This window comes from Bubalus bubalis, chromosome 2 (assembly GCF_019923935.1).
Source record: "Bubalus bubalis isolate 160015118507 breed Murrah chromosome 2, NDDB_SH_1, whole genome shotgun sequence".
NCBI lineage: Eukaryota > Metazoa > Chordata > Mammalia > Artiodactyla > Bovidae > Bubalus > Bubalus bubalis.
In genome coordinates this window covers 42528858-42556332 of record NC_059158.1, presented here as the reverse complement: position 1 = coordinate 42556332, position 27475 = coordinate 42528858, and the positions used below count along the sequence as shown (strand labels likewise).

The following is a 27475-nucleotide window of genomic DNA, read 5'->3' as shown; positions in this document are numbered from 1 at the left end:
GGGTGCCTTGTTAGAGCCAAGGCCAGGGGATAAGGAAGCAGCCAATCACGTGCCAAGTCCTCCGGACCTAGAGAGGTGCTCTGGCCCAGTTCCTCCTCCAAGTTCATATTGGTGGTGGTGGGAGGGGCCCCGCCACCACAGTAGTGTTAGATGGCCTTAAATGCTTTACCCAGAGCCTAACCCAGCTTTACACCCATCCTCAGACCTCTTTACAATCTATGAGGTGAGCATTTCTCCTGCTTTACCAATGAGAAGCTGCTTGAAGAGGTTACTTGTTCATCCAAAGCCTCCCACCTGGTAAGTGTGGGATTGGTACACCACCTGGTAAGTGTGGGATTGGTACAGGACCTGCCCCTTGCTGTCTGACTCCAAAGTCAGGACGGGCTCACTATTCCTTCAGCAAGCTGCCTCTGGGGGCCCAGGAGGCTCCCAAAGGGCCTCACGCCCAGGGAACCAGGTTGAACAGAGCTGGGGCCATAGCTCCCCAGGGCTTGGTCCCCAGTCCCAAACAGGGAGTGGGGCCACTGAGCAACAGGCTGGGTCCTGCCAGCGCGGGAGCCCGCGAGAGCAGGCAGGTGGAGCTCTTGGTCCGCGCCGCAGCCCTGCTGCGGTCTCTGCTGCCGTTTGCATTTCCTGAAACCGGATCTTGGTGTCAGAGCCGCCCCTGGGCCGGGCGGGCGCCTCAGCCATGGCCCTGCGCAAGGAGCTGCTTAAGTCCATCTGGTACGCGTTCACCGCACTGGACGTGGAGAAGAGCGGCAAGGTCTCCAAGTCCCAGCTCAAGGTGAGGGGCACCCGGGGCACAGGGGAGGCCGGCAGATGCGCCTCAGCAGCCCCTGCTTCCTGGGAGCTAGGCGTGAACCCTGGGCTCCTCCAGGGGCACCCCAGCTAGCCAGGGGCCCCGGGAGGGTGAGGGGCCGGTGCTGGGTAACTGGGGTGACATGGCCTGGTGGATGCTGCTGCCCACCATCCAGAGGCCCCAGTGAGGTGTGTGCAGGGCCCAGACCCAAACTCTCAGGAGAGCAGAGGCGGCATCATTGGGTTCTGAGGTTTCTGAGGGCCATGAGCCAAGCTACATCCCAGATTCCATGTGATGAGCACACGTCTCCCCAGAGTCAAGCTTGGGCATGCACCTTACTCCTTCCTGGTGCTTCCTCCTGGCTTTGAAGAGAGACAGTTAGCTAGTACTTGTCAGTCACTTCCTCCCGGAGCTGAGAGAGAGGGTTCAAGAGCCTCTCGCGGCCCCAAGGCTCAGTCATCCTTGGCAGGAGAGCATGTACTCTGCACCCTGCCGCCTAGGTGGGACAGAACTGGGAAGAGGCAAGGACTGAAGACCCCATCATACTGCTGTTCACAAACCCCCTCACGCCCACTAGGTTGGGAAACTTACCTTAGGCCTTGAGACCTCTAGCAGGGAAGGGGTAGAATCTGAGTCCAGGAAGAGCCCCATCAGTGATGGCCCTGAAGTTCATTGCTTGGTCCTAGATAATTCCTGGGAGACCAAAAAGTTTCTGTCCTGCACTCCTGGATTAGTGCTGCCTTCACGCTCACTAACGGGCAAGAAGCAAGGCCCTAGGTCACTGGAGCCGGGGGCACAGGGGGACAGGATGAGGGAGGCCTCAGCCCCCTGGGATCTGCCTTCGGGGTTCATTCATTCACTGTACAAACATTGAGCACCAGGTATGCGCCTGGCATGAGGCTAGGCCACAGACTCCTGTCTCTCTCCTGTCGCCCTCCCCTCCCCCCACAAAGGAGGAGTATAGTCTGAAGGAAACCTCCATTCTAAATGACTGAGCAGGTGCCTGGAAACCCGAGAGACAAATGGGACAGGATAGGCATTGTTTCCCCTCCCTCTACTTTGCTGAACTTGGACATGATGAACTTGGATATCCCAACCTGGTCCTATCCCATAATCGACCCCTTAGCCAGACTTGTGAGCATCTAGTAAATGATTCTTGGCTCTCCCAGGAAGGAGAGTCCATGACCACCTTTGATCATCTGAGAGAATCTCCCAAGAGGCAGGTTCTTCCTCACATTCTACTTAAATCCTCTTATTCTTATGTAGTCTAGTGAGCTCTGCAGGGCAGACAGAGGAAAAGCAGGTCATCCAAAACCCATCCTTGCAGAAACTCCATGTCCTATATCCACTTCCCATGTCGCCCCTTTAATATCTTCCAGGAACAATCCCAACCTCCATAGTTCGTTGTCTCTGTTTTCCACCACTCCATTAGCTGTGGCCCCTGTGACACCTCCAGGCTCTCTATTTCCCTCATAAATGGAAGGTACTGCATTTAGATTTCCTGAGCCCACCAGGCAGTAAGCCTCTTAGTTGGAGCTTCTGTCTTGGCCTCTAACTGGGCAGATGCCTGTTCCCCAACCCGCACCCGTTGAGTATTTACAAGGGAGATTGCAAGGGGAGGATGCATAATCGAAGCATCCATCCACTGTCTTTGTACTACATCACAGCTCACAATGAGCCCACTGCCAGCAGCTTCTGCGGTCATACAGGATTAGTGGTAGATTTCAATCCATCAACAGAAAACGTGTCTATTCTGGGAACTCGAGTAGCAGGGGGAGTCTCAGGCCCAGCGGCAGGTGGACCAGAAACTGCAGGGCCCATGTCATAGGAGAGAAAGATGAGGAAGGCAGTTCTCCCACCAGCCTGTGATACTAGAGCCTGGGATGGGAGGAAGTAGTGATAGTGCTGGGGGTGGGGATGCCGGAAAGGCAAAAGAGCAATAGAGAAGTGGTCAGAAGGCAGAGGAAGAAGCAGATGAGAGATAGAGACCAGCAGGGCACACTCCCTCCCCGGAAAGACTGGGTGAGAAGGGAAAAGACCTTGGGGTCAGCCTGTCCTCACCAAAACTGTCCCTGGCCTTGGCGCCCTCTCTTGGGAAGAGGCCGGGGGACCTGCACCAGCCCAGAGCAAGCTGGGACAGTCACCCACTTCTCTCCAACATGTTGGCAGAAAGGCTGCCACCGGCCATCCTAGGCAGAGCCCAGAGGGGGCCAGAAGGAGGAGGAAGAACAGCAAATCCTCTGAGAAGTACCCCCAAGGAGTCAGGATTGTCTTCTCTGAGGGGCCTGAGACTGGGTGTATGGTTAGAGCAGTGTGTGTCGATGAGGATCCTAGGAGGCCTACCACTTCCCCTTGACCAGCAGGAGCAGAGGCAAGGCAGGGAGGGTGAACTGGGGCCTTTCCTGCTTGACTCTCTGGGGTCCCAGAATCCTGAGCCTCTAGTTGGCACTCAGGGCAGTCCTGGGACCCAGGGAGGGAGTCGTGCCCACCGAGAGCCTCTGAGTTTCGGGCTCTGCCTCCTCTGGAGAGGGACAACAGGCTTCCCCTAGGTGCTGCTGCTGCTTTAGACGTGTCCAACTCGGTGCAACCCTATGAACTGCAGCCTGCCAGGCTCCTCTGTCCACGGGATTCTCCAGGCAATATTACTGGGGTGGGTTGCCATTGCCTTCTCCAGGGGACCTTCCTGACCCAGGGATCAAACCCAGGTCTCCTGCATCGCAGGCAAGATTCTCTACTGCTGAGCCCACCAGGGAAGCCCTCCTCTAGGTGAAGGGAAGTTAATAACAACTCCAGTTCAGGAATCTGATGACAGGTCCTCAGCTTTGCCCTGACATCTGCCTGCTGTCATCTTCTCAGTCTAGAGTGTGAAGGAGGGAAGGATGATTCAGTGATACAGAGCCCTTGACTCAGAGCCATACAGGCCAATACCTATATTGCTCCCCAGCAGGGTGACCTTTGGCAAGTCACTGCCCAGCTCTGAGCTATAAAGCCCAAGGGCTGAACTGGGGATCACCAAGCTCTCCAGCTAGCCTAGGAAAGTAAATTTTAACAAAGTTTATCAAGTAGGTGAAACTGATCCTGACACAGCCTCTCCTCTCTGCTTCCTTCTCTGAGCCTCCATCTTTCCTGTGATGCCTACACCCAATTCCTCCAGCCCTTTCTTGCTCTCAACAGGCAACCAGCCAATCCAGAGATTCTCCCCTTTTAAAATTCCTGGTGCTCCTCCCTCATGATAGTAGTTTTGCTTTAGTACCCACTGGTTGAGGAAAATATATTCAGTGACTCTTAAAAAGAATCTATAAATTTTAAAAGAATCACTTAGCACCTGGATACATTTAAAGACTACAGGCCATGTAAAAGAGAGAAATTAGTCATTCTCTTTGCAGTTAGTGATTGGTACTTTCAAGGATGCCCAAATGCTCTGTATCTTCATCTACTCCTGAAGTCTAAGAACTACAGGATCATGGGCCTGGCACCCACTGTATCGCTGCACTTGAGTTTTTAGGGAACTTTCCAAGTAGCGCCAGTGGTAAAGAACCCGCCTGCCAATGCAGGAGACTCAAGAGACGCAAGTTCGATCCCTGAGTTGGGATTGAAGGAAATGGCAACCCACTCTAGTATTCTTGCCTGGAAAATCCTATAGACAGAGAAGCCTGGTGGGCTACAGTCCATGGGGTCACAAAGAGTCAGACATGACTGAGCTGCACACAACACACACACACGCCCCCAGGGGAGAACCACCCCCCCACACACACACAAACACACACCACATGCCCCCAGGGGAGAACCACTCCCCCACACGCCTACAGAGGAAACAGTGAATAAATGATGCCTCTCAAAGGTCAATGGCTGCCAACCCAGAGGTCAGGAGCTGCCTGGGTGGGTGGGGGAGACAGAGCCCTCCCTGGGGAAGCCCGAATGCCAACTTGTGAAAACTGCAGACACCTGGACCCCACCCCTGGAAACTCTGAGTCAGTAGGTCTGGGCGGGCCCTGGCAGATTTCAGTTTCAACCAGCTCCCCAGGTGATTCTGATGCTTAATCTGAGCCCACGTAGCTTGAAGATCTAGTGTAGGGCTTTAGGGTCAGACTTGGACTCTAAAGAAGACACTTCAGGTCTCTGAGCATTGGTTTCCTCCTCTGTAAAAGCAGGATAAGGAGCGTCCCCGCCTCCGGGGCTAAGGAGTGATTGAAATCGGCAGGTGACTGCTGCGCACGCTCCCGCCGCCGGTTCCTTTCCTGCAGGACCCTCCTCTGGTCACGCCCTCTGCCCGCCCCCAGCCCCTTCCCTCCCCTCCCCGCCCCTCCGCGCCCAGGCACAGGAAGCCTGGCAATCTGAGGTCAGCTGATTTCTCCAGGGAGAGGCCCTGAACCCTCAGTGTCTGGAGCCTTTGATTCCTCTTTGTCCTGATAGCTCACAGGGGTCAGAGCCTCTGCCTGGGGCTCCTCAAATTCCACTGGCATAAGGTACAAGTGACAGAGGTCTTAGAGGACAGCGTGGGCCAGCGAACCCAGGAGAGGAACGGTTCAGACAGCTGTGTGCTGCTGGGTGGCAGCTCCTGTCCTGGCGGGGAGAGGAGGTCTGCAAAGTCTCCTTGAACTCCATTTTTAGAGGTGTGAAAAGTAAAGCCCAGCGAGGTTAGTGTAGAGAGATTCAATCCACATCCATCTGACTTTTGTGTTTCTCCCATTTCTTCTCTTGAAGCACGTAAGTTCATTCAATAGATATTTATTGAGTATCCATTTTGCCAGACCCAGCGGTACAGCAGTGAATAAAATAAAACAGACAAAAAAACCCGCACCCTTGGGTTGACCATTCTAGTCAGAGAACGCAGATGAATAAACACAATAAGTCAGAACTCATGATACATGACATGGAGGAAAAATAAAGCAGAAGTGAGGATAGGGAGTGTGGGGAGTAGAGGGATGGGATTACAGATTTAAATAAGGTGGTCAGAGAAGCCCCCCACCCCCACCCCCTGAGAAGTTGGAGAGGGTGTGAGCCGTGCGGTGGCCGGGACGAAGAATGTTTCAGGCTGAAGGAATAGAAAGTGCCAGGGCCCTGACACAAGGGCATGCCTGGCATGTCTGGGGAACGTCTAAGGGGTCAGAGTGGCTGGACAGAAGGGAGCAAGAGGGATGAGGTCAGAGAAGGTATAGAGTGAAATCTCTGGAAGGACTCCAAGATTTCACCCTGAGAACCTTGGAAAACCACTGCAGCACTTTCGTTAGACTTAAGGGGAGTTTTATCAAAAACCTTGAGCGTGTAGGGGACACGCTGCTGAGCTCTGGAGTCAAGGTTAAGATGAGAGTCCTTGCTGCCCTCAAGGAATGTAGAACAGCCAGAAATGCTCACACAAACAAGAAACAGCAAAAGAACATTATTACAAAGCAACTTAATAGCAGGGTATATTAATAACAGTGGTTAATGGCACCCTTTGTTTTCTATCACTAGAGTTTAAATTTTTTGTCATAAAAACAATATATGCTCCCGGCACAGAAAATTATGCTTTTTAAAGAAGTTGAAATTTGTTATAAAAGTAAAATATATTTTACTTGTTAAAAAAAAATTCAAAGACAAAAATAGTGTTAAAGAAGGTGAAAGTCCCTCCCTTCCCTGGGGAGGGTGGTAGGGTGATAGTTGTTAACAGTTGCTGAGTCTTCTAGATTTTTTCTATGTACAAATAAACACATTAGATTGAACCATATGAAATTGCTGACATTTGATTGTTTTGGCCTACTCAAATAGCAGTTTAAAATGGTTCAACCTAATATTTGCACACATATTATTTTAGAGATATTTCATTCTAGAGCATACTTTTTTCCACCTGCCAGTATAGTATACATATCTTTCCATGTCTGTTCACACAAACATAATAATAAAAATAGCTCACTACCTTTATTAAGCAATACCTTTTATTGCACTGTGTGCGAGGTGCTACGCTTTGTTCTAAAACAGCCCGTGGAGCAGGCCCCCTTATTTTCCTCAAAGGGGAGACTAAAACCTTGGGGAAGTTAAAAATCACTTGCCCGAAAGCACACATGTAGCAGAAGTAAAATTTTTCAACCACACACAGGTCCATGATGTGGTATACCTGTCCCCTCTTGAAGGAGACTCAGGCTGTCTCCAATGCTTTATCTATTCTCTTTTTTTTGGGGGGGGGGTGGCAGATTGTGCCAGGGCATGTAAGATCTTAGTTCTTTGATGAGGAATCAAACCTGCGCCCCACTCACTGGAAGCTCAGAGCCCCAGTCACTGAACTGCCAGGCATTTCCCAATGCCTTGTATTCTAAACAGCGTTTCAGTGGGCATTCTTGTACAGTTAGCTCTGTTCCCTTGAGCATCTGTAGGTTGGATGATTAAAAATGCTGGGGTCATGCCCAATTTTACATCTGATAGAGTCTTGCGCTCTAGAAAGACTACCGATTCACACCTTGGCAGTAAGGCATTTGAATCCCCATTTCTCCACAATCTCTTCAATACTTGATAGGATCAGTCTTTTGCATCTTTGTTAATTTGCTAGGTTAAAAAAAAAATCACACTTACTAAACAAGGAGGGAACTTATATTTGCTCTGGCACTCTCTCTATATATCATCTTACTTTGCCCTCACGGGTCCTCTGCGTGGTGGGTATTATCCCATTTTACTGACAATGAAACTGAGGCTTAGGGAGTGAAGAAGTTTCTTCAAGGCCTCACAACTAGAAAGTGAAGGTCCCTGGCCTTCCATGTTCCCCCTTCACTGGAGTGTAGCATTTGGCTGGGCTATGCAGGAAGCTTCCTCAAAGAGGTGCTCTGGGAAACTCGAAGAAACATAAGGACATGGTTAATTTGAAAAGAGGCCAGGAGACAGCAGGTAGAAGTGTGTGAAACTTAGAATAACACCTGTGTCTTCAGAAGTGGGTATTTCTCTTGTGTTGGTCACTCTGGATTTTAAGAGCAAGCATTTAGCAGTGGCACCTCTTGGAGTGTGGATTAGTATCCTATGACCATAGATGTGTTAATCATGTCTTCTCTGATTACAGGTGGTAGAAACCAAACTCAAAATAGCTTAAGGGAGATGTTATATCTTGGCTCACATAAATGAAACTCCAAGCATAGTATTGGCTTCAGGCTTGGATGGATCTAGGTCCTCAGATGACGACTCTCTTTATTCCTTGACCTGATAACTTGATGTATTCTCTGTCCTTGTTGTTGTCGTCCAGTTGCTCAGTGGTGTCCGATTCTTAGTGACCCCATGGACTGCAGCACGCCAGGCTTACCTGTCCTTCACCATCTCCTGGAGTTTGCTCAAACTCATGTCCATTGAGTCAGTGATGCCATCCAACCACCTCATCCTCTGCCACCCCCTTCTCTTCATGCCTTCAATCTTTATCAGCATCAGGGTGTTTTCCAATGAGTCGGTTCTACGTATCAGATGTCCAAAGTTTTGGAGCTTCAGCTTCAGCGTCAGTCCTCCCAATGAATATTCAGGGTGGACAAAGATGTTAGCTGCATCTGTCTTCCAGCACCTTAACTCTTTCCAGGTTTACCCATGGAAAGAATATACCTCTTCTCCACTAGAGGAAGCAAAAATCCCAGGACTGCTTCTCAGTGGTCTAGAATTGGTCATGTGTGTTCTCAGACCAAACACCGTGACTCAAAAGTGCCCATCCCTGCAGCCAAATAGGGTAGGGGTGCAAACGGCTAATACTACAGATACTGAAAATGGAGGAGAGGTATTTCTCAAAGGAAAATCAAGGCTATGTTACCAAAATAAGAAAAGAAGGTGGAGTTCATCAGAAAGAAACTCCAGATGTCCTTTAGAATAAGAGAAAAGCAAAACTATAGACGGCACATGAGATAATTTGAAGATGATGGGAATGAGGGTTGGGGTGGGGGCCACAGATAACTGCCCAGGCGGGGAAAGTGAGGGAAAAGAGAAATACTGACCCCCTCACTGGGCCCCCCAACTTCCCACTTTGCTGAGTTGAACCTGAGGCTCAGGAAAATATTGGGGAGAAGTCTCAAACCCTTGTCCCTCTCCTCTCACAAAAGAGAATAAGGAAATCAAGACAGTAGGCACACCAGCTGGGAGGCGTTGCCAGCTCCTGCCTCCGAGGAGCTGCCTCCAAGCTGAACTGCTGGTGGTGAAGCAGCCCTTGAATACAGCATTTATTGACTACCTTGGGTGTGCAGACGAAGACATGGTGTTGTCTCCAGAGTTTACTATATAATTGGGGGATGAAGGTGAGGTCAATATTTTAATAGGGAAGCTGCCTTCAGAGTCAGGAACACCTGTTTCCAACCTCAGCTCTGCCACTTACTTTTTTAAAATATTTGTTTATTTGGCCATGCCAAGTCCCAGTTGCGGCATGGGGTTGGGGAGATCTTGGATCTTAGTTGTGGCATATGGGATCTAGTTCCCTGACCAGGGATCGAACCCAGGCCCCCTGTGCCGGAACTGTGGAGGCTTAGACTTAGCCACTGGACCCCCAGGGAAGTCCCTCTGCCACTTATTCTTAACTTCTCCAAGCCTGAGTATCTTCATCTGGAAGACAGGGACACTAATGTCTGGATATCACGGTCGCTGAGATTAGACCTGGGGTATAGAAAGCACCTCATACAGTGGCTGGCACAGAATAGGTGACAGTTTCCCCTCATTCACACTTTCTGTGATAAGTGCTATCACAGAATTACACCAAGACAGTTTTATTTTTTTCCTGATCTCCTTGTTCAAGCTTCAACCTCTTTGTGCTAATGTGATGCGTTTGTCAACCTACCCGTTTCCCCCGTCGTCTTCCCTTTTAGCCTTGTCATCCACACCCCATGGACCATTTCTTGTGCCCCTTCTTGGCACCCTCTCCAGCTCCCTTCCATCTTTAGAAGGGCAGTTGCTGGAACTGAACACGCCTTTCCTGGAGCAGGCTCACTGGACTCCAGGCACAATTCAGCCTGACCCCGAGTCTCTGACGGTAGATGTTAGGTTTCTGCCCCTGAACCTTGGGATCTGCTGAGCTGAACTGGAATCTTAGGCTTCTGTTCACTGAGTCCTTATGCAAGTAACTGAGTCCCTTGAACCTCTGTGTCCCCGTCTGCAGAAAGAGGACATGCCTGCCTAATGAGTGCCAAAGAGCATGGCTACCTGGGCTTGAATCCGAGCCCTGCCAGCTCTGTGCCTTTGGGTGAATTACTTAACATCTCAGAGTCTAGGGATCTTTTTCATCTGTCAAATGAGGATGTTAACAGTTGTTCTGGGCGTTAAGGGAAATATATGCAAAGTACTGAGCACAGTTGTTGTTGCATAGCAAGTGCATGTGTTTTTACTTTTTTGGTTTTTATTGAGGTATAATTGACATTTTAATTTCAGGTGTACAGTGTAATGATTCTTTATTTGCATATATTGTGAAATGATCACGAGAAGCCTAGTTAACATTCATTGCCATGCATGGTTTAAAAAAATTGTTTTTCTTGCAATGAAAATTTTTAAGACCTACTCTCTTAGCTACTTTCAGATGGCATACGGTATTACTCATTATGGTTACCATGTCATATATTATGTTCCCATGACGTATTTAAAAACTGGAAGTTTGTACCTTTTGAGCACCTTCACCCATTTCACTCACCACTGATACCTCTTGCAACCACCAATCTGGTCTCTGTATCTGTGGATCCCTACTTTTCTCTTTTTATAAAATTCCACATATAAATGAGATCATACTGTATTTGTCTTTCTCTGTCAGATTATTTCACTTGGCATAATGCCCTCAAGGTCCATCCATGTTGTTGCAAATGGCAAGATTTCATTCAGTTTTTCATGACTGAATTACATTCCATTGTAAGTGTTCAGTTCAGTTCAGTCACTTATGTGTCTGACTCTTTGCAACCCCATGGACTGCAGCACACCAGGCTTCCCTGTCCATCACCAACTCCTGGAGTTTACTCAAACTCATGTCCATTGAGTCAGTGATGCCATCCAACCATCTCATCCTCTGTTGTCCCCTTCTCCACCCGCCTTCAATCTTTCCCAGCATCTGGGTCTTTTCCAATGAGTCAGTTCTTCACATCAGGTGGCCAAAGTATTGGAGTTTCAGCTTCAGCATCAGTCCTTCCAATGAATATTCAGGACTGATTTCCTTTAGGATGGACTAGTTGGATCTCCTTGCAGTCCAAGGGACTCTCAAGAGTCTTCTCCAGCACTGCAGGTCAAAGGCATCAACTCTTCGGTGCTCAGCTTTCTTTATAGTCCAACTCTCACATCCATATGTGACTACTGGAAAAACCATAGCCTTGACTAGACGGACTTTTTATTTATTGTATGTGTATATGTGTATATATGCGTATGTGTGTGTGTGTGTATATATATATAAAGAGAGAGAGAGGGAGAGAGAAGTTTTAGTTATGATTGAGCTAAATAATGCATGTAGAAGGCTTAGCCGGATGGGGGTGAGGATGACAGGGGAAGGGGAGCAGCCCTGTGGCCCAGCTCAGCCGGGGCTCAGGAAGGCAAGCCCCGCTCTGTCTCAGGTGCTGTCTCACAACCTGTACACCGTCTTGCACATCCCTCATGACCCCGTGGCCCTGGAGGAGCACTTCCGAGACGATGACGATGGTCCCGTGTCCAGCCAGGGTTACATGCCCTACCTCAACAAGTACATCCTGGACAAGGTGAGGGCCCCTTTCACCTCTCTCCACTTCCCACCCTGGCCAGCACCCTAATTCCTTGCCACCCCAACTCCTCCCTCCATGAACCCCATCTCTGTCCCCTCTGTCCACCCATGGCCCCATCTCCACCCTTCACATCCCCGTCACTTGCCCCTTCTTTGCCCCCCTTAAAACTCACTCCAGCTCCCTCCTCGCTATCCTCGCCTCCACCTTCCCCACAATCTTCACCCCTCCCTGCCTAGCTTTCAGCTGTCATTTTACAAGCGCTTTCCAGCTCTCCGCTAAGTCTGTCCCCTCCACTCCTCCTAGCTGTCACTGTCTTCTCAAGTTCTTCTTGACTGTTCATTTCCTCCTGGGCTTCCCCTTCTTTCTCCCTGGCCTAAAGGACTGAGCTCCTCTATGGATCGGGAACTTGGGTGGATGTGGATGTGGGGAAGTGATGCATGTGGCAGGGCTGGGGGTTTGGGGGTCAGGCTGGTTGGCCAGACAGCTCCCTGATCATCAGCTCAGGGATTACTCAGGTGAGAGTCCCAGCGTGGCAGGGTGGGGAGCAGGGAAACAGATGACCCTGAGAAGCCAGCTGGAGCCTAGTTGGGTGGTGGAGCTGGGCCAAGGCAGCCTTCGCAGCTGACTTGCAGGCCTGGGGGCAGGTGGAAGAGGGGGCTTTTGTTAAGGAGCACTTTGACGAGCTGTGCTGGACCCTGACGGCGAAGAAGAACTACCAGGTGGATAGCAACGGGAACAGCATGCTCTCCAATCAGGATGCCTTCCGACTCTGGTGCCTCTTCAACTTCCTGTCTGAGGACAAGTACCCTCTGATCATGGTTCCTGATGAGGTGAGCCCCAGGGACTTTATCACTTAGGGACAGGCCTCAACAAAACCATGAAGGAGGCCAAATTGTCTCTCGACTTCCCCACATCCTCTGTCTTTTTTATCTTTCCACTGGCTACCTGTCACACCCACTCATCTCCAGACACTTAGAACTGCCCATGTCAGAGCAATGATGCCTTCTCCCAGGAGGTTCAAAACTATACTTCCTTCAAGGCTCTGTTCACTCTCACAGTAGGAAAATGATTCTGCAAACTGTTTACACAGAGGTGTGAATGCCTGATACATTACTGAGCGTTTTGAAACGAAAACATTTAAAAGCAAATGGCAGGATTTCAGGCACTGTGGCAAACTGAGAAGGGTGCTATTTTAGGGGAATAGAGACCTTCCAGGGACATCTCTCCAGTCACTCCCAAGCGGGCGACCAAGTCTGGCCCTGGTTCCAGATTTTCTCTTCCTGTCTCCTACAATACAGGGGGGAGCCAGGACGGACTCAGCTCAGACCCCAGAGAGAGGGCATCCTGGGAACATCAGCCTAGAACCCAGCTTCAACCTTCTCAGTTCATGGGTGAAGCCAGGGCAGGTGACCCCTTCGGCAGCCAGCCTGCCTCCTCCCTCCACTCCCCCACTCCCCTGTCCACTCAGCCTTCTCCTGACCCTTTCTGCCCTCTGGTGGTGGTAAAGATCCCAGGGCGAATCTAGATCTTTCAAGTAGGGCACAATGGTGGGGGAGGCGGTCTGCTGTATTTACGAGAGGTCTTGGCCTGTCTAACTGCACTCAGGTTCGTGCCCTCACTTCTGTCTGTGGGAAGAGTGGGGGTGCCCCCACCCCACTCCCAGCAAGACCCAGTAGTCCCCAGAGTGAAAGTCCTGCAGAGAGTTTTCCAAGAAGCTGCTGGGACAGCAGAAGGACATGTGTCTGTCTTCACAGACACAGACACCTGGCGGGGTACCTTTGTCAGACCCCTGCCAGCAAGGCGAGGTGGCCTCTCTGAGGCCAGAAATCTGCTCACTTTTGTGATCAACACGCAGTGTGAACAAACTGCAGCAGGATGTACCCCAACCACCACTTCCTGTTCCTCTGCAACAGGTTTCCTGTCCCTGCCCTGCTCGCTCCCACCCATCCCCTTGCCCTCTGACAAGGGAAGGATCCCCAGGGCTGGGGCTGGGGGCGTGGAATAAAGACTCATGGGGTGTTGATCTGAATTGAGCTCTGGCTGCTACCAACTTGCTGTGCGATTCAAAACAAGTCACTTCCCCCTCCCTTGAACGTCAGTTTTGTCATCTGCAGAGTGAGGAGATTGAACGAGAGGGCCCTTGTCCCCCGCTGACGTTTTCTATGACTCGCTGTCTCTGCCTGGCCCCCAGTCCTCAGCTCCCACCTCACAGTGCCCTTAATTCAAGGCAGGAAGGACTGGAGCTTGGGGAGGGGATATCTGAATTGAAGCTGGGGCCCCAGGATCCCCTCCCAAATCTCTACTCAGGAGTCCACCTGCATTTAGTCATTTAGTCCTCTGACACGCATCCACCCCCACAACCTGCCATCTCCTGTCCATGGTCACTTCTGCCCTAGCTCTGGGAGCCTGATGGTAGCGACCCCTGGTGTCGACACCAGAAACACCACCTACTGCGGCCACCAAGCCTTCCCTCCTTCCCTCCAGGTGGAATACCTACTGAAGAAGGTGCTCAGCAGCATGAGCTTGGAGGTGGGCTTGGGGGAGCTGGAGGAGCTGCTGGCTCAGGAGGCCCAGGCAGCCCAGAGCAGTGGGGGGCTCAGCGTCTGGCAGTTCCTGGAGCTCTTCAACTCAGGCCGCTGTCTGCGAGGCGTGGGGCGGGACACGCTCAGCATGGCCATCCACGAGGTCTACCAGGAGCTCATCCAAGACGTCCTGAAGCAGGTCAGGCCTGGCTGGGGACCAGGGGCGGACTCCGAGGAGGGTGGGGGCGGGGCCGAGGATGCATCTGACTTCGCTCTGGCTCTGGCAGGGCTACCTGTGGAAGCGAGGGCACCTGCGGAGGAACTGGGCAGAACGCTGGTTCCAGCTGCAGCCCAGCTGCCTCTGCTATTTCGGGAGTGAAGACTGCAAGGAGAAGAGGGGTATGATCCCGCTGGATGCGCAGTGCTGTGTGGAGGTGAGGGCGGCAGGTGAAGGGGTGGAACGCCTACTGGAGCAAGGCCCAGAAGGGCTCTGGTGTAGCCTGAGGGCAAGGGGTCAGGAGGAGGGCAAGGTGGGAAGCCCAGTGACTTCCCCACCTAAGATTCCTGCTTAGGTGAGTGCAACCCAAATACAACTAACCCCTGAACAACATGGGTTGGAACTTGGTGGGTCTACTTATACGTGGATTTTTTTTTCAATAAATACATACAGTACTGCACCATCCACAGTTGGTTGAATCTGCAAATGATATAACTGGGATACTGAAAGTGAAAGTCACTCAGTTCTGTCTGACTCTTTGAGACCCTGTGGACTGTAGCCCATCAGGCTCCTCTGTCCCTGGAATTCTCCAGGCAAGAATACTGGAGTGGGTAACCATTCCCTTCTCCAGGGAATCTTCCCAACCCCAGGTCTCTTGCATTGCAGGCAGATTCTTTACAGTCTGAGCCACCAGGCTGACTTTAAAGTTATAAGTGGATTTTCGACCCGGCAGAGGTTTGGTACCCCTAAACCCTGAGCTGTTCAAGGGTCAACTGTATACCTGAATGCCTCAGGGCCATTCTCAGCCATGTCAGCACTTTTTTTTTCTTTTAGAAAAGTAACACACTATATTTTTTACTTCCAGTTTCATTGAGATATTATTGACATAGAGCACTGTGTACATTTAAGGTGTACAGCATAGTGATTTGACTTATACATATCATAAACTGATTAGCACAATAAGTTTAGTGAACATCTGTCACCTCATATAGGTACAAAATTAAATAGAAAACAAATTTTTTTTCTGTGATGAGTAATCTTAGGATTTACTCTCTCAACAACTTTTATATATAACATTTATTGTTGTTTAAGCTTCCCTGGTGACTTATCCATTAAGAATTCACCCCCCAATGCAGGAGCCACGGGAGATGCAGGTTCAATCTCTGGGTTGGGAAGATCCTCTGGAGGAGGGCATGGCAACCCACTCCAGTATTCTTGCCTTGAGAATCCCCATGGACAGAAGAGACTGGCAGGCTACAGTCCATAGCGTCGCACAGAGTGGGACAGGACTGAAGCGACTTAGCATACATGCAGTTGCTAAGTTTCGTCTGACTCTTTTGTGGCCCCATGGACTGTAGCCCACCACGCTCCTCTGTCCATGGGATTTCCCAGGCAAGAATACTGGAGTGGGTTGCCACTTCCTTCTCCAGGGGATCTTCCCAACCCAGGGACAGAACCTGAGTCTCCTGCATTAGCAGGCAGATTCTTTACCATTGAGCCACCAGGGAAGCTTCATATTTTAATATAATCTATGCAGTGTTAATTATATTTTTCATGTTGCATGTTACATCCCTAGTAAACTTTCTTATTTTATATCTGGAAGTTTGTACCTTTTGACTGCCTTCATCTAATTCCTCTTCCCCTATCCCCTCAACAACTCCCCTTCCCACCTCTCGGTAACCACAAATCTGATCTCTCCTTATATGGATATTTTTGTTTGTTTTTGAAGTATAATTGACCTGCAACACTATGTTAATTCCTGTTACACAGCATAATGATTCAATATTTCTATGTATTTCAAACTGATGTCCATGATAGTTCTACTTGTGGTAGGTCACCATACAAAGATAACTATGTAATCATAATTGTTGACTATATTCCCCACACTATTCATTTTATACCCATGACTCACATTTTGCAACTGGAAGTTTACACCACTTAATCTCCCTCAATTTTTTCTTCCCTCTTTCTACACCCCTTACCCTCTGGCAAACAAATCTGTTTTTTTTCTCTGAAACTGTAACTCTGTTTAGGTTTCATTATGTCTGTTCATTTGTTGTTGTTGTTTTAGATTGCTTATGTCAGCACTTTTTTTAAAAAACAAAACTGCAAATCAAATCCAATACTAAAGTCATTGGTGAATGATGTGGACTTTGCTAAAGATTTCAGAGGCGATAACTTATGACTCACTCTATCCAGCAAAATTTTCTAAAAGTTCTCTTTAAAGGTCTTTTTCCTTCACCCAAATTCCATTCCCTTTGGCAACAGACCAGATAAGGACTTCCCTGGTGGCTCAGATGGTAAAGAAGCTGCCTGCAATGCAGGAGACCCAAGTTTGATCCCTAGGTTGGGAAGATCCCCTGGAGAAGGAAATGGCAACCCACTCCAATATTCTTTCCCAGAGAATCCCATGGACAGAAGACCCTGTTGGCGACAGTCCATGGGTTGCAAAGAGGCAGACATGGCAGAGTGACTAACGCTTTCACTTTGGCCACTCTATATTTCCCTATTCTTTCTCCTTTCCTATCCCTTTTCCTCCTTTGACTCTGTCCATTATTTTAGAGGCTTAAAGCAACAATTTTAAAAACTATAGTAAAATATATATATAACATGAAATTTGCTATTTTAACCATTTTAAGTGTTACAATTCAGTAGTATTAAGTGCATTCACATGTAACCATCCCAATTATCTATTTCCAAAGCTTTTTATTTTTATCATCCTCAATAGCAGCTCTGTATCCATTAAACAATAACTCATTCTCCCCTCCCTCCAGTCCCTGGTAACCTCTATTCTGCTTTCCATCTCTAGGAATTTGCCTATTCTAGGAGCCTCATTTAAGTGGAATCATACACCATTTGTTCTTTTGTACCTGGCTTCTTTCACTTAGTATAACATTTTCAAGCATGTTTTGGCATGAATCAGGACTTCATTCCTTTTAATGGCTGAATAATATTTCACTGCATGGATGGACCATATTTTGTTTATCTATTCATTCATTGGTGGATATTGGGTGGTTTCCATCATTTTGCTATTATGCATAATGCTGTTATGAATATCCATGTACAAGTTTCTGGGTGGATATATATTTTCTTTTCTCAAGGCACATACCTAGGAGTAGAATTGCTGAATCACACAGTAATTCTATGTTTAATTTTTGAGGAGCAGCCAAACTCTTTTCCATGGTGGCTGCACCATCTTACATTCTCACCAGTAGTAAATGAAAGCTCCAATTTCTCACTAGCACTAGTTTTTTTTACATGAAAAACATTATTATAGCCATTCTAGGCTGTGTCCATCTTTGTCATGTAAGGAAACAGCTATCATTGTGCAAAGAGCACAGATCTAGGCAGAAATCCACCTCCACCATTAACATGCAGTGTGAATCAGGCAGGTTCCTGGACCTCTTAGAGCCTCAGTTTCTTTCTGTGTAAGGTGGAGCTAATAATCTATGCCTGGTACAGACTCTAGAACACATGAAGCTCAGTGGGTAGCTATTATTTTCCACTAGAATGTAAGCTTAGGCAAGGCAGGGATTTGGTCTGTTAGGCACATCTTAGTAGTATCCCATATGAGCAATGAGCAGCCTGTAGACACTACAGAATATCTGTGGAATGAATGAATGGAGAACTTTCTCAGCAGGTGGGCTTCTGTGGAAATGAATGGTCTCATTAATGAGGACCCTGTCATGAGAGATGTTGAGCCCTGATCTAGATAAACACTCAGTGGTCACTGTGTGTAGGCCCCACAGAGAGATAGTAATAGGAGAGCTGTCCCATCTTCAAAGAGCAAAGGCTATAAGAGTTGTGGGGACACTAACCTCCAAACCAGGCCACGCAGGCTCCTGGCAGAGTGGGTGGAAGGGGTGCCAGGAGGAGATGATGGTCAGCCAAAGGGGTAGGGGCTGGAGCTGGAGCCCCCCTGGGGCGGGTGTGGCCCTTGACCCCAGTGAAGCCAGCCTGTCTGGGCCTTCTCCCAGGTGCTGCCCGACCGAGAGGGGAAGCGCTGCATGTTCTGTGTGAAGACTGCCTCCCGCACCTATGAGATGAGCGCCTCCGACACGCGCCAGCGCCAGGAGTGGACAGCTGGTGAGTGCTCGCGGGGTGGCCTGGACCCGGCTGGGCCCCAGTCGCCTTATCGGTGAAAAGGGAGTGAGAGCCCTTTGCCCAGCAGGAGGCCGGAGGCTGGATAGGAGCCACTCCAAGGGCCCCTTCCTTTCTGGCGGTGGGCCCCCTGGAGGCCCCCCCTGTCCCCGGCTAGCCCCTCCCGCTCCCTCCGCAGCCATCCAGACGGCGATCCGGCTGCAGGCCGAGGGGAAGACGTCGCTGCACAAGGACCTGAAGCAGAAGCGGCGCGAGCAGCGGGAGCAGCGAGAGAGGCGCCGGGCTGCCAAGGAGGAGGAGATGCTGCGGCTGCAGCAGCTGCAGGAGGAGAAGGAGAGGAAGCTTCAGGAGCTGGAGCTGCTGCAGGAGGCGCAGCGGCAGGCGGAGCGCCTGATGCAGGAGGAGGAGGAGCGGCGCCGCAGCCAGCACCGGGAGCTCCAGCAGGCGCTCGAGGTCCAGCTGCGCGAGGCGGAGCAGGTGTGGCTGCACCCGGGCGGAGGATGTGGGCCGAGGGGTGAGGGCCCCGCCAGGTGCTGATCGCTGGGGGCCGGGCTGGGGGCGGAGCCACGCACTGAGGAATGAGCGTGGAGGTGGGGCTTGTCTTGAGGGATTTTGGCGGGGAACAGAGACAGGTATGGGATGGAGACAGGGCCTATGGGGTAAGGGACCAGGCAGAAGGTGGCTTGAGAGGAGAGACGGTGTGGGGCGGGGCCCGAGCCTTCGAATTGGGAAGGATGGAGTAGAGTTATAGGTGTAAAGTGAAGCCAGGCTGGGAGACCTTGACTGGCTGGGGGGCGGGACCTTGACAGAGGAGCTGCTAAAGACCTTGTGTCTGGGGATGAATTTGGACCGAGGCTGGACTATGTGGGACCTGACTTGATCTGAATTTATAATGAGGCCAGTCTGGAGAAGGTAGGATGGGAGGAAGACAGGATGAACCTGCAGACGGACTAGAGGTGTAGAGGCAATTAGATTTAAGAGATCTAGATCTGGAGTCGAGACACTGTGGGTTCCATACCAGCTCTGCCTCTTAGGAACCCTGTGATCTCAGGTAAGTTACTTGGCTTTTCTGCGCCTCAGTTACCTGTGACATGTTGATGCCAATAGAACTTGGTTTATAGAGGTGTGGAAAGGAGGATCAACTAAGGAAATACTTTCGAGTTATAATTGCTCTAACAATTATAATTATAGTCATTCCCTTGCTAGCACTAGCCTAATTATAATTATAAAACATTATATTACAATGTATAATAATAACTATTAAGGCTGGTGCTAAAAAGGGGATGACTTGAGCCCCTTTTCCCCATGTGGTTCACTGATCCTTATCTGACCTAGTCAGGTTTTCAGAAGGGGATCAGATCAGGAAAACCTGACATGAAGGAACTCCCCAGACCCTCATCCAGAGATAACTAGCTGGGCTGGCCTCACAAAGCCCTGGGGAAAGGGCAGCATACCGGCAGCCTTCCTCCGCCGGGCCCCCGCTGACCTGGCTCCCTGTCCCCCATGCAGGCCCGGGCCTCCATGCAGGCTGAGATGGAGCTGAAGAAGGAGGAGGCTGCCCGGCAACGGCAGCGCATCAAGGAGCTGGAGGAGATGCAGGAGAGGCTCCAGGAGGCCCTGCAGCTGGAGGTGAAAGCTCGGCAGGACGAGGAAGCCGTGCGCCTCGCCCAGACCAGGTAGGACCAGGCGGCCCCTTCTGCTTCCCCTCCCTGATGCCCCCACCCTCCCACCTGTCAAGCACCTGTGAGGTGCCTTGGCCTCGGAGGTGACACAGTGGACACCCCGCAGACTGCTAGAGGAGGAGGAGGAGAAGCTGAAGCAGCTGTTGGAGCTGAAGGAGGAACAGGAGCGCTACATCGAGCGGGCGCATCAGGAGAAGCAGGAGCTGCAGCAGGAGATGGCCCTGCAGAGCCGCTCCCTGCAGCAGGCCCAGCAGCAGCTGGAAGAGGTGCGGCAGAACCGGCAGAGGGCCGACGAGGATGTGGAGGTGAGGCCTGGGATGGAACAGATTGCAGGCGGCAGGGTGAGCCATGGCACAGGCTCTGGAACCTTCCCTGGTGCTCTGTCCCTCAGGCTGTACCATCGCCTGACTGTGTGGCCTCTGACAAATGGCCTAACCTCTCTGAGCTCCAGGTCCCTCATCTGGGAAAAGGGACTGGTAATTGCATTGCTATAAAGGTTAAACAAGATAGCACGTGATACTTAATATTCAGTAAGCATTAAAGAAACATTAACTGCTCTTTTTATCATTGTTACTCATCTGGGAAAAATTTTTTCCTCCTACTCTTCCAGCCCCTACTTTTCCCACCCTGCACTTTGGTTCCACTCTTTGGAGCCCAAATCTCCATAGAAGATTTTTTTAAAAGGACAAATTTTTGATGTTTTATTAGTATTCATTATTTTATTTTGCTTTTTTGGCATACATGGGCATTGTAAAAAAATTCAAACACAGAAATAAGTATCATAAAAAGAGAAAATTCCTCTATGATTCCCCACCCCACAGCTGCTGCTAATGGCTAAACACTGGAGCAGAGGTTTCTGCATCAGGTCCTGGACAGGTGGTGTGACACAGTGGTTCAGAGCTCCATGTTTGTCCCTGGGCAAGTCACTTAATCTCTTTTGAATTTGTTTTTTAGCTTCTTCTCTGGAAGTTAAGTAAGATATTAGTACATTTCAGCTGCTTGATAAGTGGAAACTATACTTATGATTATTTTTGACTATTTGAAGGTCTTTGAGTCCCCTGAAATTGGATGCCAACTTTGTTCATACACATAGCTCTTTGTGAACATACATGAGTTTTTCTGGGAAGATGATCAATAACCTTTTTTGGATCCTAAGGGGCCTGTGAACCTGAAAAGGTTGAGACTTGCTGTCTTGGATGGTGGCTCTGACCACTCTCCACTGGTCCTGTCCCCACAGGCTGCTCAGCAGAAGTTGCGCCAGGCTAGTACCAATGTGAAACACTGGAATGTCCAGATGAACCGGCTCATGCATCCAATTAAACCTGGAGGTGAGAAGGGTTAGACCCTGGAGCTTTCCATGGAATGGAGAGGGACAAGGGAGGGAGGAGGGGAGACCCCCACATCTGCAGAGCCAGCAGGGCTCTCTCCCGTGAGGGCTGAAGTGAAGCCCCTCAACTTCTCTGCTTTGCGCGCACCTTGCTGCTTCCTCATACCTGCCTTTTCTTTGCCAGACAAACGTCCCACCACCAGCAGCTCCTTCACAGGCTTTCAGGCCCCTCTACTTGCCCGCCGCGACTCCTCCTTAAAGCGCCTGACTCGCTGGGGATCCCGCGACAACAAGACCCCCTCACCCAGCAGCAGTGACCAGCAGAAGTCCCTCAATGGTGGGGAAGACGCTTCCAGCTCAGCTTCTGCCTCTCAGGAAGATAAACTGGACCTGGCACCGGAAAACTAACCTCTGCCAGCCTCTTGCCCCCAATCTCATGCCTACCAGGACCTGGCCACAGCTGGCCTGTGGGTGACACCAGCCTCTGCAGAAGAAGAAGCTGCAGCCTTGGTGCCCAGGGCCCAGACCCTCGGACCATGAAACAGCCTGGATTGGAATCTGGTTTTTTTTTTTTTGTACCAGCCCCAGTCCTCGGACCACGGAGGCTCTCAGGGATGTTGATCCTTGAGAACTTGACCCTGTGCCTTAACTCCAAGGGCCCTTATGCCCTGGTCTGGGAAAGAGAGTCAACAAGCAAGCCAGGGACCACCTGTCCCCAGACTGCCACCAAGTTTGGAGGCACACTTCCGAATAAAAACTGCTGTTGGAATAAATTATGCAGCAGGTTTGTTGTCTATCTCTCCTACCATTCTCTCTCTTCTTAAGTCCAGTTATAGATCCCAGGAAGAATATGGTATAATGCAGTGGCTAGCAAAGTCCACTCTGCCACTTACCAACTGGGCGACTTTGGTCAAGTTTCTTCACTTCCCTGTGCTTCAGTTCCCATGGTGATAAAATGGGGAAAATAATAGGGCTTCCCTCATAGGGTTGTTCTGAGGATTAAGTGTTTGGCACGTGAGAAAGCACCACTATTGATATTGCCCCAAAGTGTTTATTGAACATATATTCTGTGTCTGAAAATTTCTCAGCTTATTTGTCACGGCAACCCTGAGAGATGGATATTATTATTCTCTTTTTTACGTATGGGGAAATTGAGGCTCAGAGAGGTCAGGTAACTTGCCTAAAACCTTTCAGACTTGCTTCCTTCCCATACTGCCTGATTACCTACCTTACTACCTAAGACAGAGATCTGGGAATCTAGGATAACTTGCTCCCTCCCTGACACCCCCTTATGAAAAATCCATCATCAAATCCAGTCAATTCTCTCTCCTTCATGGTTTCATATTTATCTCTCCATCTCTAACCCCATGGTTATTGCCATGGCTGAGGCCTTTGTATCCTCCACCTGGGATTGAACCTGGGCCCTTGGCAGTAAGCGTGCAGAGTCCTAACCACTGCACCACTAGGGAATTCCCTCAGGTTAGATTTTTAATGGGGAAGTGGAATGGAAATACAAGTATAAGGAGAAAAGGAGACAATGTAAAATTTTTGATTGCCAAAGAAGAGCTTGTTCATGTATTTTTTTTTTTACTGTCTTGACCATTTAAAGAAATTGAAGTACAGTTAATTTACAGTGTTGTGTTAATTTCAGGTGTACAGCAAAGTGGCTCAGATATATTATATATATATATATTTTTTTTCATATTCTTTTACATTATAGGTTAAGATATTAAATATAGTTCCCTGTGTTGTACCGTAGGTCCTTGTTGTTTATCTGTTTATTCACTATGGGATTTGAGTCTTATTCAACACATTTAAAAGGGTAATATAGTAGTTTTATGGGCATACCAGGTGGCACAGTGGTAAAGAACCCGCCTGCCAATGCAGGAGACACAAGAGACACTTGTTTGATCCTTGGGTTGGGAAGATCCCCTGGAGTAGCAAATGGAAACCCACTCCAATATTCTTGAAAATTCCATGGATAGAAGAACCTGGTAGACTGCAGTCCATGGGGCGACAGAGTCAGACACAACTAAGTACATACACCCGCCATAGTAGTTTTATAATAAAATGTTAATGTTTATAAACTAGTAGAAATTACATCCGGAGAAGGCAATGGCACCCCACTCCAGTACTCTTGCCTGGAAAAGCCCATGGACGGAGATGCCTGGTAGGCTGCAGTCCATGGGGTCGCTAAGAGTCAGACATGACTGAGCGACTTCACTTTCACTTTTCACTTTCATGCATTGGAGAAGGAAATGGCAACCCACTCCAGTATTCTTGCCTGGAGAATCCCAGGGACGGGGGAGCCTGGTGGGCTGCCGTCCATAGGGTCACACAGAGTCGGACACGACTGAAGTGACTTAGCAACAGCAGCAGCAGAAATTACATCCATCCTCTGCAACTGTTTGAAACCAATATGAAAAACATTAGATGTCACCTTAAGAATGTGCAAGGAGCTGCATTAGTTCTTATATATTCTTTTAGGGGTAGAGGGGCAAAAATTTTGAAGACTACTAACTATGAAGGACTGTGACTAGAAAGATAGAACGGGAACTGATTAGACATTCTTGGAAGCCAGGTAGTGTTTAGACTTGAGGTGGCAGGACAATCTCTAAACTTTGGTCTCCTCACCTGTAAACGGAGTCCATTCCCGGCTTTTGACCATTCTATGACGGGACACGGGAGGTGTTGCTGGTTGTGGCGAGGCAGGGAAAAGAAAACCAACCTGAACTGGGACTGGCATGAGAAGCTGTCAGTCCTGAGGGACATTTTTAGGAGCAGGAGAAGATATTTTGCTGTCTTTTGATTTCAGGGTTAGAAAAGAATGCCCTTGACCTTACCAATATCCTGGACAAAGGAGAGTGTATCCAATCTCTGATGCCTTCAAAGATACCTATAAACTCGGGGCCATGTGCAAAGTGCTCATTGCTGCCCCAGGTCACCACTCTGAGGGTTGGGGAGGTCGGGCAATGGACTGGAAGGGCTGGAATGTAACAGGCTTTTTGCAAACTGTTGTCAGGATATGTAAAGTGCCTATTTCTCAAGCCCAGTGTCACTCCGGGCCAAAGAGGCACCAGCTCAGTGATACCTCTCTGGCCCCTGCTGTAGCTGAGAAGGACAGAGAAGGGCTGAGGAGGCCGATTTCAGGAGGCCAAGGAGGACTCCATCTGCTGGCTGGATCTTGAAATGGCTGTGGAGGCAACCAGATCCAATAATTCAAAGCAGGTCTAGCCTTATTCCACACCGTAAGTTACCATTCCGTTACACTGTAATTGGGCATCACAGCAAGTTTTGGTAGCTGAGCTCTCTGGCTGGTCTGAAAAGGCTTGGCAGGAACCAAATTTTCCCATTGTGAGCTGTGCCTGTGCGCAAATCTAGTCAAAATGAAGATCTGGGGAAGCTGTATTGGTCTGTTTTGGACTCAAGCAACAGAAGCTAACTGATTTAGGTGAATATATATATATACACACACACATACTTTTAGTATAAAAATGAAGTGAGGTCTAAAATGTACTATCAAAAAAAAAAATGTACTATCTTTGGGACTTCCCTGGTGGTCCAGTGGTTGGGACTCCATGTTTTCAATGTCGGGGATACTGGTTTGATCCCTGATAGGGGAACCAGGATCCCACATGACTTGTGGCAAGGTTAAAAAAAAAAAAAGGAATAAAAAATGTACTATCTTAACAGTGTTTCCAGAATTTCTTTTAGAGAAAGAGCTGTCTTTAGGGGAAATGAGTCTTTTAAAGGAAGGAAGTGAAATCTTCAGGGCATGAATGTTGGCAAGAACCCTAGCAATGAAGAGATGCGCCTAGAAAGCCAGAGGGATTTGTTTTTTTCTCTGGACACAGTTGGGCAGAAGGGAGAATGGTGGGGCAGGGAGGAGAGGTAGTAATTTGGGAAAAAGCCAGGCCCTAAGGGGAAAAAAGCCAATCAGAAAACATCAACTTTACGAAGAATGTCAGCTGTGTGAGTTTAAACTATTTGTAATGCATCATGTGATCCTGCCCCAGGGCCCGGAGCATCATACCATCTATACCCATGAATGTTTTGTGTGGGAAGAGGTTTGGGCAGTCCTCAGGAGGGGCTGAGTTTCGTCTCTACCTTTCTGAACTGTGACTGCAACAGCCTCGCAGAAGCTGAAGCCTGGAGGCAGAGAGATTGATGAGAATATAAATACCCCAGAAATTTGCAGAAATCTTAGGGAAGGCTTTGACTTCCACAAACCATTCTTCCTTCCATCTCAAAGGCAAGGAGGTTGACGTCTGAATTACAAAAGTATTGCACATTCATTTCACAAAGTGGGGGGTGAGGTCGGGAAAGAGAGAAGCAGAGAGAAAAAAATCACTCAGTTCTATTAACCAGATATCTGAGGGTGTATCCTGGGGAGTATATGAGAGAGCAGAGTGTAATCTTTATTTTAAAGATGATGGAGAGGAGATCATATACCTACAGAGTTTGTTCAACTCCAGATGACAAATCCAATCTCTTTCATAAGATTGTCTTCCAGGGACTTCCCAGGTGGTCCAGTGGTCAAGAATCCATCTGCCTGGAGAATGGATACATGTATATGTATGGCCGAGTCCCTTCACTGTTCACCTGAAACTATCACAATATTGTTAATCGGCTATACCCCAATACAAAATGTTTTTGGTGTTAAAATACAAATAAAATTAAAAAAAAAAAAAAAGAATCTCCCTGCTAATGCAGGGGACATGGGTTTGATCCCTGATCTGGAAAGATTTCACCTGCTTCAGGGCAACGGAGCCCATGCACCACAACTACGAAAGACCATAGGCCATAATTACTGAAGCCTGTGCCCCTAGAGTCCCTGATGCACAAGAAAAGACATTGCAATGAGAAGCCTGGCTACCACAAATAAAAGGAACTAGAGAAAGCCAGCATGCAGCAATGAAGACTCAGAGAAGCCGATAAATATTTATTTTTTTTTTTTTTAAAGACTGCATCCCAGCTGCTAGGTACTTTAAAAACAAACAAACAAACAACAATCATTTATGGCTGCACTGGATCTTTAGTTGCTGCATGCAGGATACAGTTCCCAGAGCAGGAATCAAATCCAGCCCATTTACATTGGGAGAGCAGAGTCTTAGCCACTGGACCACCAGGGACGTCCCTGCTAAGTACCTTTTTATGGTATATCTGAAGGTTGGGATGACAAGTCCCTTCCAGGTTCTAAATACCTGGATTAAAAAGGGACAACAGAATTTTCTACAACAGAAGGAAGAATGTTCCCCATTTACAGGGCAAGTATATTAGATGAATAGGAAGATAAAGTAAGAAATCCAGAACCACAGATTTCTAGTTGTGGTGGTTTAGTCGCTCAGTCGTGTCCGACTCTTTGCAACACCACGGACTGTAGTTCGGCAGGCTCCTATGTCCATGGGATTTCCCAGGCAAGAATACTAGAGTGGGTTGCCATTTCCTTCTCTAGGGGAATCTTCCCCACCCAGGGATCAAATCCGGGTCTCCGCATTGCACCCGGATTCTTTACCGACTGAATCACCAGGGAAGTCCAAATTTCTAGTTACAGAAGCCTCCTGAAGGCCGAAGAATTGATTCTTTTGAACTGTGGTGTTGGAGACGACTCTTGAGAGTCCCTTGGACTGCAAGGAGATCCAACCAGTCCATCCTAAGGGAAATTAGTCCTGAATATTCATTGGAAGGACTGATGCTGGAGCTGAAACTCCAATACTTTGGCCACCTGATGGAAATAAGATGGTTGGATGGCATCACTGACTCGATGGACATGAGTTTGAGTACGCTCCGGGTATTGGCGATGAACCAGGGAAGCCTGGATTGCTGCAGTCCATGGGGTCGCAAAGAGTCGGACACGACTGAGCGACTGAACTGAACGAACTGAACTTGAAGGACAAAGCCCTTTTGTGAAAATCAGAGGGAGCATAGTCTTCTTCAGCGGAATATCCAGGTTCCAGCCTCCGTATTGCCTCTCACTGCAAGTCACACACCTTCTCTGGGGCTGTTTCTTCCCTGGAAAGATAAGGAGACTGACTGTGCTAAAATAATCGCTAAGTTCCCTTCCAACTTCCAATCCTCTTCTGTGATACCTGCCAGAAGTGTCTTTAGGTCCTGGAGCTTCCGCCCCGGCTCCTCCCTGGGCACCAGAGGGCGCTGCAGGTGGGCCCGTCACCGCGTG

General features: G+C 49.0%; 1 protein-coding gene across 3 annotated transcripts; it reads left to right on the top strand.

Moving 5' to 3' along the window:
- Positions 1–166: 166 nt before the first annotated feature.
- Positions 167–22070, top strand: DEF6 (DEF6 guanine nucleotide exchange factor). Of its 3 annotated transcripts, XM_044931038.1 has the most exons (13): positions 279–297; positions 657–784; positions 11305–11445; positions 12093–12278; positions 12747–12854; positions 13933–14169; positions 14258–14404; positions 18165–18273; positions 18467–18765; positions 19798–19964; positions 20077–20275; positions 21208–21298; positions 21482–22070. In XM_044931038.1, the coding sequence occupies exons 2-13, from the start codon at positions 689–691 to the stop codon at positions 21703–21705; spliced, it is 2004 nt and encodes a 667-aa protein (XP_044786973.1). In that variant the 5' UTR covers positions 279–297; positions 657–688; the 3' UTR covers positions 21706–22070. The 3 variants fall into 3 exon arrangements, with proteins under 3 accessions (XP_006050428.1, XP_044786973.1, XP_044786980.1); XM_044931045.2 differs by lacking the exons at positions 279–297; positions 657–784 and adding an exon at positions 5113–5506; XM_006050366.3 differs by lacking the exon at positions 12747–12854 and having other exon boundaries at positions 167–784.
- Positions 22071–27475: the final 5405 nt, after the last annotated feature.